The sequence below is a fragment of the Carassius carassius genome, chromosome 5, assembly GCF_963082965.1.
Source record: "Carassius carassius chromosome 5, fCarCar2.1, whole genome shotgun sequence".
NCBI classification, from domain to species: Eukaryota; Metazoa; Chordata; class Actinopteri; order Cypriniformes; family Cyprinidae; genus Carassius; species Carassius carassius.
Window position 1 is genome coordinate 40,121,858 of NC_081759.1, and position 12,191 is coordinate 40,134,048.

Here is a 12,191-nt window from a genome sequence, read left to right on the forward strand (position 1 = left end):
GGAAAACAAGTTCATAATGGCCAAGTATACATTATTAATAGTTATTCATAAAGCAGTAGTGTTCAATTACACATGTACTATTACAAATGCACCCTTCACTGTGCTTGTTACTGGTCTTGCAGTGCTCAGTAATGATAGTGATGTTTACTTATGAAGCAAAACAGTGACATAACTGCAAAAGTAATGCTTTACGCTGACAGTATTACTGTTGCATATCAAAAAGGCAGATTTATGCAGAAAATTAAGTTAATTCTTCTCCACTTCAAATCTATTCTACATGAATATGTCCTTAAATACTACCCATTATTTGTCAAATAGTTATATTAGTCATCTTATTAATAAAAGGTATTGATAATAAATATTACATATTTTATTTTATTTTAGCAACTGGGATGCTGTGCACTGTAAAAATGATTTTCAGATAATATTGGACTATATTCAGTTTTCTACTTTAAAAAAATGTCTTTGCATTTTTTTTATTACAGTTTTTCCCAATTGCTAAAACACTAAACCCTATTGTCTGAACCAAATGCTCAGTTGCCTGAACCCACTGATTGAATCAATCACTCTTTTGGCAAAACCATAAGCACTTTTCACCTGTTTAGACACAACTTGCCGACACATTTTCATTGTGATGCACCCGTGCTGTATAATGGTGAGCACAGGTGACAAAAGTTAAACACAAATAAAGCACAGATGTCACCATTTGAACACAACAACTCAAAATTGATCACACTTGTGGCTAATGATGTGAGGGAACATATACAGTGAACCAGTTCAGAGAGCACTGGTTTGTGAGGTCCTACAATGGATAGAAATCTGAGAGGAAGAGTTCGTGTGAGAGGAGGTCGAGGTGGTCGAGGTGGTCAGCGAAGACAAAGAACAGTAATATCTGATGAATTCAGAGCTACTGTGATTGACCATGTTCTTGTCCATGGTATGAGCATATGGGAGGCTGGACAAAGGGCACAACCAAACATCAGTAGATTCACGGTGTTCACCATAATCCGAAGATTTAGAGAACAGGTAATTACCTTTTTTTGACATTATAGAACAGTATGTAAATGTTGACAGCAATTACTGTATGACATACTATATATTGTACCACAGTATACTGTAAGTAAATATGTTTCAGTACATCACTGTACCAATATACTGTAATATTGTAATGGAGGGTTGGTCTAACTGTTTGTATGCCTAGTATTCCATGTACATTTTTTGTAACTCCATGTTCTCTTTTTGTAGAATTGAACGACTGTCACATGGGGGTGGGAGGACAGGTGTGTTCTCCCCACACCAAGAGACCCTAATTGTTGATATGGTCCGTGAGAACAATGCCATTAAACTGAGTGAAATTCAGCAGAAGATCATTGAGCACCATGTACATTTTGAGGGTATCAGCAGTGTCAGCCTCTCTGCTGTTGATCATGTCCTCAATCGCAGCAGACTGCGCATGAAACAGCTATACAGAGTACCCTTTGCCAGGGGTTTCTTCCCCCGTTGCCTGGCCAGACAAAATGTGGCCTGTGATGTGGATGAAGTGCTGTGGCCTGACCCAGTAAGGAGACATGATGCTGTGGCTGAGTAATGCACTTGTTTGTATATTTTTGTACTTGATTTTTACATGGGGTTACTGTACACAAGTGGCAAACGCATAAGATTTCTGTTTTGTCTTTTTGTACAAGTGCTAAATGCACAGTTTTTTTTTGTTTTGCAACATGCGTTTAGCCTACAGTGAACAATAAACATTCATTTCTCCAGCTTCATGTCCTGAGCATTGTGTTTTCTATTTTTCTACGTAGTGTTTAGTGACTGTTCAGTAGTGTCTTTCATTTTGATTGACTCGGGGCACGATTTGACAACATAGTTCAGTTTTGAGCACAGATTGAACTGTTTTGAGGTGAAAGTTTGGGTTTACAAGAAGAGTCTGAGGTTTTGTGAATGTAGCTTGAATATTGGGTTTTGTTTTCACAGTTTAGATAAAAGAAGAGCAGCTTTCAAGAAATGTGTCTTAACAATCGAGAAAAACTGTAATAGCAATTATTGAGCTAAAATTGTTTCAGTATACTGTACATACTCCCAGTATTCGTGCAGCTATAAATGTTTATAAAATGACTGAATTAAGTGCTACAGTACATGTGAAATACAATGACAATTATTATAATTATTTTTATTTTTTGCTTGCTGACATGACTTCATTGCATCTGTTGTAAACAAATTAATTTTAATGTCATAATAAATTGCTAAACATCATTAAACACATATCAATTTAGCTTCTACACAGACAAAATAAAACATTAGAGACTGTGGCTGTATATAAATATTTCAAGTTGAACAAGCTCTCATTGGAAATGCTTTGTTTAGACATTTTATCAAACCCTATGAAAAATATGGATAAATACGGAAGTGTTCTCAACTGTTTGGGCGTAAGTCTCTACAAACTGCATTCTGTATTCACTGAACATAATTCTGTTCCCTGAAAGACATGTTTTTGTATATTAGGATGGTTGGCAACACTACTCCTATTAGCACTAGCACTGAGCATCAGAGACTGACTTTTAGATTCTGAGCGTGTTAGCAGAGAGTTTCTGAATACCATTTTAAGTTCTTTGCTTCAATCCACTGAGCACTTCTCCATGCTTACTTGAGCCCACTCGCTAGCACTGGTAATTAAACAGATGATTAGCATGTTAGCGGCTCCTAATGAAAGAACAATCGCAGTCTCCCATGACTGACATAAATGCAAGCACACAGAATTTCTCACTCACAAATTTGAGACGTTATATTGTTTAAGAGCGATGGTCTGATGACAGAACATGGTGAATATGGAATTCAAAATAACTAATACGAAGTACAAACTGTCCTAAGCTACATAACTGTATATAAATAGCTTGAACGGTCTGTTAAGCTAACAGGAGGTTGTGGGAATGTAATGCCACTAAATTAATAAATGAACAGTTCTAGCAGGCTAAATTCGTAACACCCTTTATTATTAATGTGGCTATAAGTCCCAACAACATTCGAGGTAGTTGATTTAACTTAAATTTTTTATATTTATATGTATATATATTCTCATTATTATCTAGTAAGTATAGATCGATAGATAGATAAATGGATGGATGGATGGATATTAATATTGTATTAAAGTAACGTAGAAAAATTCAACTATTAAAAAGTGTTTTGTGGTATTTTGTTAACCCAGAATCCCAGAAGAGCTGCTCCTGTAATTAGTGTATTTGAATTGTTTTGCATAAAACGGTGTCTGTCAGTCTCTAACAGTCTCTTTCTGTCGTTCCAGAACCCAGGAGTGGATTTTGGAGATGTGTCAGAGCGTGTAGCACTGAGGAAGAAAATGAACTGCAGGAACTTTCACTGGTATCTTGAGCATGTCTATCCCGAGATGAGAATTTACAACAATACCATCACTTATGGAGAGGTAATAAAGACAAACCAATCCCTTATGCACCTTTTAAACCAACAAAACCTTTCATAGAAAGGCATGTACTTTCACACGCTGTTAGTTTAATGTGTCTATAATCCTGTGAAGAATCTATTATTCTGGTACAGGTTTTTGGCAGATATTAAAGTAATCATTCACTTTAACAGCTTTCTAAAGATCATAAGTGCATTGCCTATATCTACTCTCTATGTGTGTGTGTGTGTGTGTGTGTATGTGTGCGCGCGTGTATATAATGGTTAATTTAATATAATTCAAGTGCTAAATTGAAGGTGAATATGTTTTTTTTTTTTTTTTTCTGATTCTTGCTAAGGTCACCAAGGAAAACTTTTTTCTTGAGTATATAGTAATTTCCATGTGATTTCATTAAGCACTGCAGTTTGTATTTTTGTACCGAACGGTAAAAACTGCAGTTACAGGAGCAAGGTAAAGATAATTGGTTTCCATAGCAACAGTGTAGCAAGCATTGGGATTATCTCCAACTTCCTCATAATGAGATTTAATGAGGCCCTTATTAACTTTGGAGTGTGTGGGTAGGAGAGATGTGTGTGTGTGTGTGTGTGTGTGTGTGTGTGTGTGTGTGTGTGTGTGTGTGTGTGTGTGTGTGTGTGTGTGTGTGTGTGTGTGTGTGTGTGTGTGTGTGTGCACTCTTGTGTGAGTGTGAGTGTGTGTTAGGATTTAACATGCCTTAATCTCAGTAGAAGAGGAATTTTACAGTATTTTGTATTTGTTGAAGGAAAAAAAATGAGACCTGCATTTCTACATTGATCTCTGTAACTGCAGGTGCGGAAAATCTATAGCTATGTTGGAGTAGTTTTTCTTTGAAAATATGCCTGCTAGACCACAGATTCCACATATCTCATCCTCTGTCCAGTATTAGGTTTTATGGATGGTCAATGTTGTCATCTCTCAAATGGATTTGATGAAGCATGTGTGCATGCATTTATGTTCGACATTCAGAGCAGCACTAATGCTATAAGCTAAACTGGGCAATTTGAAAGTACACAGTGTGCTCACTCTTCATGCGTCATGATTTGCCTGCCTGTGTTTATTCATGTTAATTTATTTTTTAGGTGCGAAACAGTAAAGCCAGTGGATATTGCCTTGATCAGGGGTCAGAGGAGGATGACAGGGCTATTCTCTACCCATGTCATGGCATGTCATCTCAGGTTAGTGTGTGTTTTATAAATAAAATAAAAACAAACATACATGAAAACATATTTTCAACATACCGTACATTATTGTTGTTCCTCTCTCCCCTACCTTTCTGAATTTTAACAAAGCTCATTTTTCTGGAAAGCACGGTGTGCTTTGATTGGCCAGCTATCCAGTGCATTCTGATTGGCTGAATACCCCAAGTGTGTGATGGAAAGGTTACGCCCCTTACCATATTTGGAAACACAGAGCATCTCCACGACAATAATACTACAGCGAGAATAATACATTTTACATAAAACATAAATTTTAACTTTCTATTTAGCAAAGAATATTTAAAAAAATGTGCCACTGTATCTACAAATATATTAATAATAATAAATATTTAATGATCACCAAATCAATATATTAGGATGATTCCTGAAGGATCATTTGACACTGAAGACTGGAGTAATGATGCTGAAAATTAAACTTCAGCATTACAGGAAAAAACTAATATATTTCAGTATTTCAATGGAAACCATACACACACACACACATACACACAGATAAAATCCCTCTCAATCTTGTTCTCAATCTTCTTGTGTTTGCATCATTGCATTTACATTAAATTTAGATCCCGAGCAGACAGCAAAAATCTTGTTACTTGCAAATGCAAGGACTGGGAGCCAGGAATATGCCACGTTCGCAAAGATAAATGACCCTATCAAGATTGACATATGCAGCGGTCTGGGGAAAAAATAAAATAAAATCACATGTGCATATTGATGTGAATTGTGAGAATTAAATTAGAATTTTTATTGAAGCACATGTTGTCAACCTAAGTGTACACTTATTTCACATCGGTGGTGCATTGCATCATTGCCTGGAGACAGAGAGCAGCTCAGGTTGAAATTACTTGTAGATTGTATCTAAGTTTCTGTGTTCTGTCCTTTCATAACTGTCTCCCTTGCAATACAGTTGTTATTAGTCATTAGTTTATGTGACTTTGGCATCTGACATTGTTATTCATTCGGATTAAATGGATGTGGAATTATCAAACAGTTCTCCTGTGACCTTTGACAGCATGATTTGACCTTTTCCTTGTCATTCATACACAATAGAGGCATGATCCTTTGAACAATTTAAAATACAGTCTCTCTTCCTCCCTCCTAAATCTTGTAAGGGAATGACAGTCTTAGTCTATAATCCAGGCCTAAGGGAAATAAAGCAATTGAAGTATATTCCCACTGTATCGTCAAATTATAGTAAAAGCTGGTTTTACATGATACAGCTAAGCTTCATTTTTTCCCCACTTTTTTATTTTAACTAAAAATTAAAAACAGGAATGATTCATGGCCCCTGTGTCATTGCCATTACATTGATTTATTTTCATATATTTATTTATTTAAATTAATATTACAAAAACTGGTTATAGCCTTGCAAATTCAATGCACAGTGTTTTGTGTTTATTGCTGTGCAAGGTTGAAGAACTCTTATAATATTCATGAATATAAAAAAATCATTCTTGAATTCTGTTTTTATTCCGTTTGATTGCAATGCATTCAAACAGTGTTCCTACTTGTCATTGTTTTACTGAAAAATCCTTTCTTTGCCCTCTGTGAGCGTGTCTGTGTGGTACGTCATCTTAGTGAATGCATGGCCTCTATGAGAGCTGGAATCACGTTACAGTACACATGAAGATGAGCTCACGCTATTGTCCTCCGGCTGTTTTCACCTTGGTGACTGGGCAATTACCCTCTGTTCTATAGATTAACTTTACTCAATAGAGAGAGCTGGATTTTCATTGAATGTCAGCTTGTACTTCATTGTGATGTGCCGACCTTGGGATCTGATATCTAAGAGATTGAGTTTCAGCTGAATTATTGACCTGTGTTATTCAGTGCCATGTACTTACTGTAATCGATAGCTGCTATTTAGACCTCCATCTCTCTCGATAGTTTGTGTACAGTGTTGTGGTGCTCTTAATCATACAGCTAAATACTGCCTATATCTGTTGGAGTGTTCTTCAAGGAATAGTTCACCAAAAAATTTTCTATCAAATTAAATTTACTGGAAATTTAGGATATCAAGGATGTGGATGAGTTTGTTTCTTCATCAGATTTGGAGAAATGTAGCATTACAATGGATGCCCTACAGTGAATGGGTGCCGTCAGAATGAGGCTGATAAACAGCTGATAAAAACATCATAATGATCCACAAGTAATCCACAGCACCCCCATCCCAATCAATTAACATTGTATAATATACAAATTCATAGTTTAAGTAATGGTAACTTCTCTATATCCATAATAACGATTTCTCCAATGAAAAAGTTGTCTAAATCAGGAGAGAAATATGCACAGACCAAAGAACTTTTACAAGTGAAAACCATTCAGAACAGTTCTTAACAAAGTTGTTGGATTGCGATATGAGAGGACAATGGGGGATTATTATTATTTTATTTTATTTTTTACTGTTATTATGGATTATGAACTGGATTTAGCTCAGAAGCACACCTTAAAAAAACGCCTGTTTTTTCCATTTAATTAGAGCCACTGGCATCCAAAACAACATTGGACTGCACTGACATTTATTATATGAACAAAAAGACACTTTTCAAAGTATTTTAAAAGGAATTTTTCTGAATACATTCTTTTGTGTTCCACAGAAGAAAGAAAGTCAAAAAGGTGGATTACATTATGAGGGTGTGAAAATCATAATGGCATTTTCATTTATGGCAGATATGCATTTAAGCTGTATTTCTAGGACCTTCCGTTTCATTGGGGTGGTGCTAGCGCAGTGGATAAGACACATGCCTTTGGTGTGAGAGACCCAGGTTCGAATCCACTGTGAGACACCAATGTGTCCCTGAGCAAGACACTTAACCCCTAGTTGCTCCAGAGGTGTGGGACCTCTGACATATGTGGCAATTGTAATTCGCTTTGGATAAAAGCGTCAGCTAAGTGAATAAATGTAAATGTAAATTTTATATATCACACATTTCTTTTTCTCACATTGTAACTTTGTCTTTTATTTCAGCTGGCGAGGTACACCACTGAGGGCTTATTGCAGTTAGGACCCCTGGGGTCGACTATGTTTCTGCCTGACACAAAATGCCTGGTGGATGATGAAAGAGGAAGGACTCCAAGCTTGAAAAAATGTGATGCTGTCACCAGGTCCTCCCAGAGGCTCTGGGATTTTACTCAGGTAAGTGAATGCACTCAAGCCAAACAATTTATCTATTAGATCGCTAAACGCTTCATATTAATATTTGATCCTCCACTTGAGACACGATTACTTTAAAATAAACATCAGATATTTTCAATTGGATTCTTTCCTTTAAAAAAGCACCCTTAAGATATATTTTATTCATGTACAACAGTATTTCGGCCTGTAAGATTTGTTAATTTTTTTGAAAGAGGTTTCTTATGCTTAGCAAGGCAACTGTTATTTGATAAAAACAGAAATACTGTGATACAATGCATATTTTTGGGAGATTGTTATATATAAAGTTCCAAAGAACCGCATTTATTTGATAGAAAATATTAATATTTTGTAAAATTTTGTATGTTTTACTATCACTTAATGCATACTGAATAATTTAATTAGTAAAAAAAAACATGTTATATTTTCAAATGTCATTTTATATTTTTCAATGTTTTAAATTCATTTTAAATAAGCATTTTTTAAATCATTTTCAAAGTTTTTATCTTGCTTGTTTTATTTTTTAAATGATTTTTCTTCATGATTTTTACTTTCTTTTATATAAAGCACTTTACCATTGTGTTTACCTGAATTACCATTGTGTACGAAATGTGCTATATAAATAAACTTGCCTTGCCTTGCCATGTGTTACATGTGGTCACTATTATAATAGCAGTAATTTATGCATAATTACATGCAACTAACCCTAATCCAAGCACTCATCCTAAACATAACCCTAAGTAAGTACATGCAGTTAATTCATTTTACTCAGTACTTATATGTATAATTACAAAGTAACAAGGACACCTTAAAATAAAGCGTAACCAAAAATCAAACTGGCCCCAAACGTTTGTAGGTAGTGTGTGATGCCAAGTGTATTTATAATTGATCTTAATTATTTCTTAGAATGGACCCATCATAAGTCGAGACACAGGACGCTGTTTGGAGGTTGAAATGTCAAAAGATGCAAACTTTGGCCTGCGGCTGGTCGTCCAGCGCTGCTCAGGGCAGAAATGGATGATTCGGAACTGGATAAAACACCCCAGACACTGAAGAACATCCAACCTGAAAAATAACCTTCCTGAGCTGGAGAGCAGCCATAGACACAAACCCAGAGTCTGGGGTTGAGACAGACGAGAAAAACTTCTTTCAGGGTGAAAAGCTTTCTATATAGACGTCTACAGGTGAAATATTATCTTTGGGCGCTTTTACTGTTGAGTGAGCGGATAAAGCTGAAGGCCATCATCATGGGACTGTACAGACTCCCGGTTTACTACAGCGTACTTGTGTTCCCGAGTGGAATTCTGATGAGCTGTCTTGGTGAAATATCAAGAGAAATATTCAAAAGAGTTGCGGATAAACAAAGAAGAGAGGAAGCGAAAAGTTGCAAACCCCTCTGAGCAAAGTCTTGAGTTTTACTTCTTATCAATTGCCATTTCAACACTTATTTCTTCAGGCTGTGAATTGCTTTGGATAATTGAATATCCATGTTGGGTATCCCAAGTGCTACAAAAAGTAGTATAGACTTTAATCTGACACAATAGTTGCAGCTCTTTTTCTTTTCTTGATTTACAGACTTAACTGCTAATGCACAACAAAACCATGTGTTCACTCAAGAACTCATGTGCCTTTCTCCATCCTTATGCCATCAGACCAGGGAATGGTCCTCCCTAAGCATGTACAAAATATTTGATTTTAAATAAACTAAGATATGGATATAATGTTAAGGTCTTGTTGTAGAAACACGTTGTAAAATACTCTGAATATGATAATCCAGGAAGATCGAAACAATAAAAACAAGTTTTCTTTTCTTTTGTACAGTGTTGTATGATTTAACTGATGTGAAAATCAGTATCTGTGTTGATTTATATTGTAGGATCGATGACATCACAAGCAATAAGTATGAAAGTCGACATTTATTTAGCAAAGTCGAGGTGAGACGACGTTTGAAACCCATTATGATTTTGTAAGCAGAACTTGAAGTTATGCATTGGAAATGGAAAAAGTAAACTATAAAAAATAAAGGTTACAAAAGGAGAAATTTGTAGAAATGCCACAAGAGAACAATTTTGGGAGCCTTTCTATGAACAGTTCTTAAAATATCCACTTTCTTAGTGTGAAGATTATTTTATTTGAATAGTTTAGCCTAAAATTTTTGCATTGCATTATTTGTTTACCAACTGATGCTTCGCAGTGAATGGGTGCCGTCAGAACGAGAGTCCAAACAGCTGATAAAAACATCACAATATTCCACATGTGATTCACATGATTCCAGTGCATCAATTAACCTCTTGAAAAGTGAAAAGATGCTTGTCTGTAATAAACAAATCCAACATTAATAGGTCTTTAATTACAAACTGTTTCTTTGGCATTCCTCTATCCATAACATTTCAATCTCCCAAAAAACAAAAACAAAAAAAAGTAATCTAATTTGAATCAGGATAGATATAGTTAGTAAATGGTGCTTGGTCTGTGAATATTTAAAATATAACATTTTGGGTTTTTTTTTACAAACACTGAGCTTTTCATTTCACAAGATGTTAACTGAAGGACCGGAGTGGTGTGGATTACTTCTGGATTATTGTGGTGTTTTTATCAGCTGTTTGGACTCTCATTCTGACGGCACCCATTCACTCCAGAGCATCCGTTGGTGAGCAAGTGATGCAATGCTACATTTTTCCAAATCAGTGCCAATAAATAACTTTTTATTTTTAAGAATGTGAGATGGATCAGTGTGTAAGAGAGGGACTAAGCTAAAAGAATGAAATAATTTAAGTTTATGAAAGATTAATTGTTCAAATGAAGACCATGAATGTGTTGAAAAAAAAAAAGTTTTATTTCCTGTTAACTTTTTTGCCTCCACAAGATATTGTCTGAAGCTCTATGTCTGGAGTCTTGAGAAACTAGTTGAGAAAAAGAAAGGACAACCTTTGTTAAACTTTGCATTTCCACACACTGTCACCGCAGGATGACAATCTAATCATTACAAACCACACAACTCATCACTAGAGCACTGAATGCTTCTCACAGCGGTCAAACTCAGCTTGCTGCTCCTCTTCTTCTTTGATGCAAACTCAAAAGCTCACAACTCAATGTTGTCAAAATAAATGTTACTGCTTTTCATTGATGTATTCACACATTTTTTCCTCTCTCATCTGCAGTGAAAGCCACTCCATTTCTTTCCTCTCAAGTGTTTGGTGCTCATGTAGTCCTGAGAGAGAGAGAGAGGGAGGGAGCACAATGCCTGACAGAGGCAGAAACGCTTGGAAGAAGCCATCCAACTGTAAGCACTTCTTAAATGACCACCTGTGTGATCTCAAGGCATTTTTTAATTTGTTTTCCAGTGTGTTTACTAAGAGAGACTGCAGAAACCTGCTCAGCCAGGCTTTAGCTGTTCAGCTCCAATAGTTTCATAAACAAGCATCTTCTCCCTCCACTCATCTACAAGGGGAAGATCTTATTCAAAAACTCAACAAGCGCTGTCGCTGCAAATCCACCCGTAGAAGGCATGTGGTGCAATGAAACAAACAGGAGAAATATATCAGCTGGCTGTGGTGTTTTTGTTTTTGCTTATGCTTTTTACACAAGATGTGGTTCAGCGATAAAGTCATAGAAGCAAATGCACTGCGAGCACGCATCTATGAATCACTCCACAATCTGCTTCCTCCAAGACGACTAACTCATTCAGTAGACCTGCTGAGCTCTGCGCTCTGAGCCAGTAGTGGGAGAGCTGGTGATGTGTGTTTTATTTATTTATTTTATTTTATCAACTATCGGTCCAAATGTTGAAAGACCTTGTAATATTTACATATTTATTCACAGATTTGACCATTTCAAATGAATATGGTTAATATAATTTTGTAATTTGCCAGCTTTATTGACTGTATTTGTTGCATATAAATATAACATTTATTTTGCTCTTTTGAACTTTCCATTCATCAAAGAAGCCTGAAAAAAGAATCACCACAAAATTAAGCTCTACAATCTTTTTCAACATTAAATTGCATTATTTTTGATCAAATAAAATTAGGTAGTGTTTTTTTTTAAATGGTAGTGTAAATATAAAACATTCAGAAGGTATTTTAAGTACTTTGCAGTTTAAGTTACACCCCTGCTTTATTTCATCTTAAGTCGATTTTATTTGTCATTCTATATCAATGAAATTTGGTTATTTCAGTAATGAATGTTGCAGTTCAAATCCAAAGACTGATGATTCACAAACTGATGGAATACTGATATTGAAATGAATGAATTAATTATTGTTTTCAAACAGGTTTCCAAAAACACTCCTACTGCCCTTTCCACATTAATGTGAAAAAGTCATATTATGTTAAATAATATTAAACTCACACCATTGGATGGTTCATGAGTTGACGTGGAAAAGCAGCAAACA

The 12,191-nt window shown here is 35.6% G+C and overlaps 1 protein-coding gene across 1 annotated transcript in view; it reads left to right on the top strand.

Annotated features, from left to right (window-relative positions):
• The window catches only part of LOC132141607 (polypeptide N-acetylgalactosaminyltransferase 9-like), an 84,461-nt gene extending 74,845 nt beyond the window's left edge, over window positions 1–9,616 (top strand). The window contains exons 8-11 of the mRNA XM_059551289.1: window positions 3,299–3,436; window positions 4,531–4,626; window positions 7,634–7,801; window positions 8,705–9,616. Coding sequence (XP_059407272.1) covers window positions 3,299–3,436; window positions 4,531–4,626; window positions 7,634–7,801; window positions 8,705–8,851 — 549 coding nt within the window. The 3' untranslated portion in view covers window positions 8,852–9,616. The remainder of the gene's footprint in view (window positions 1–3,298; window positions 3,437–4,530; window positions 4,627–7,633; window positions 7,802–8,704) is intronic.
• The last annotated feature ends 2,575 nt before the right edge of the window (window positions 9,617–12,191 follow it).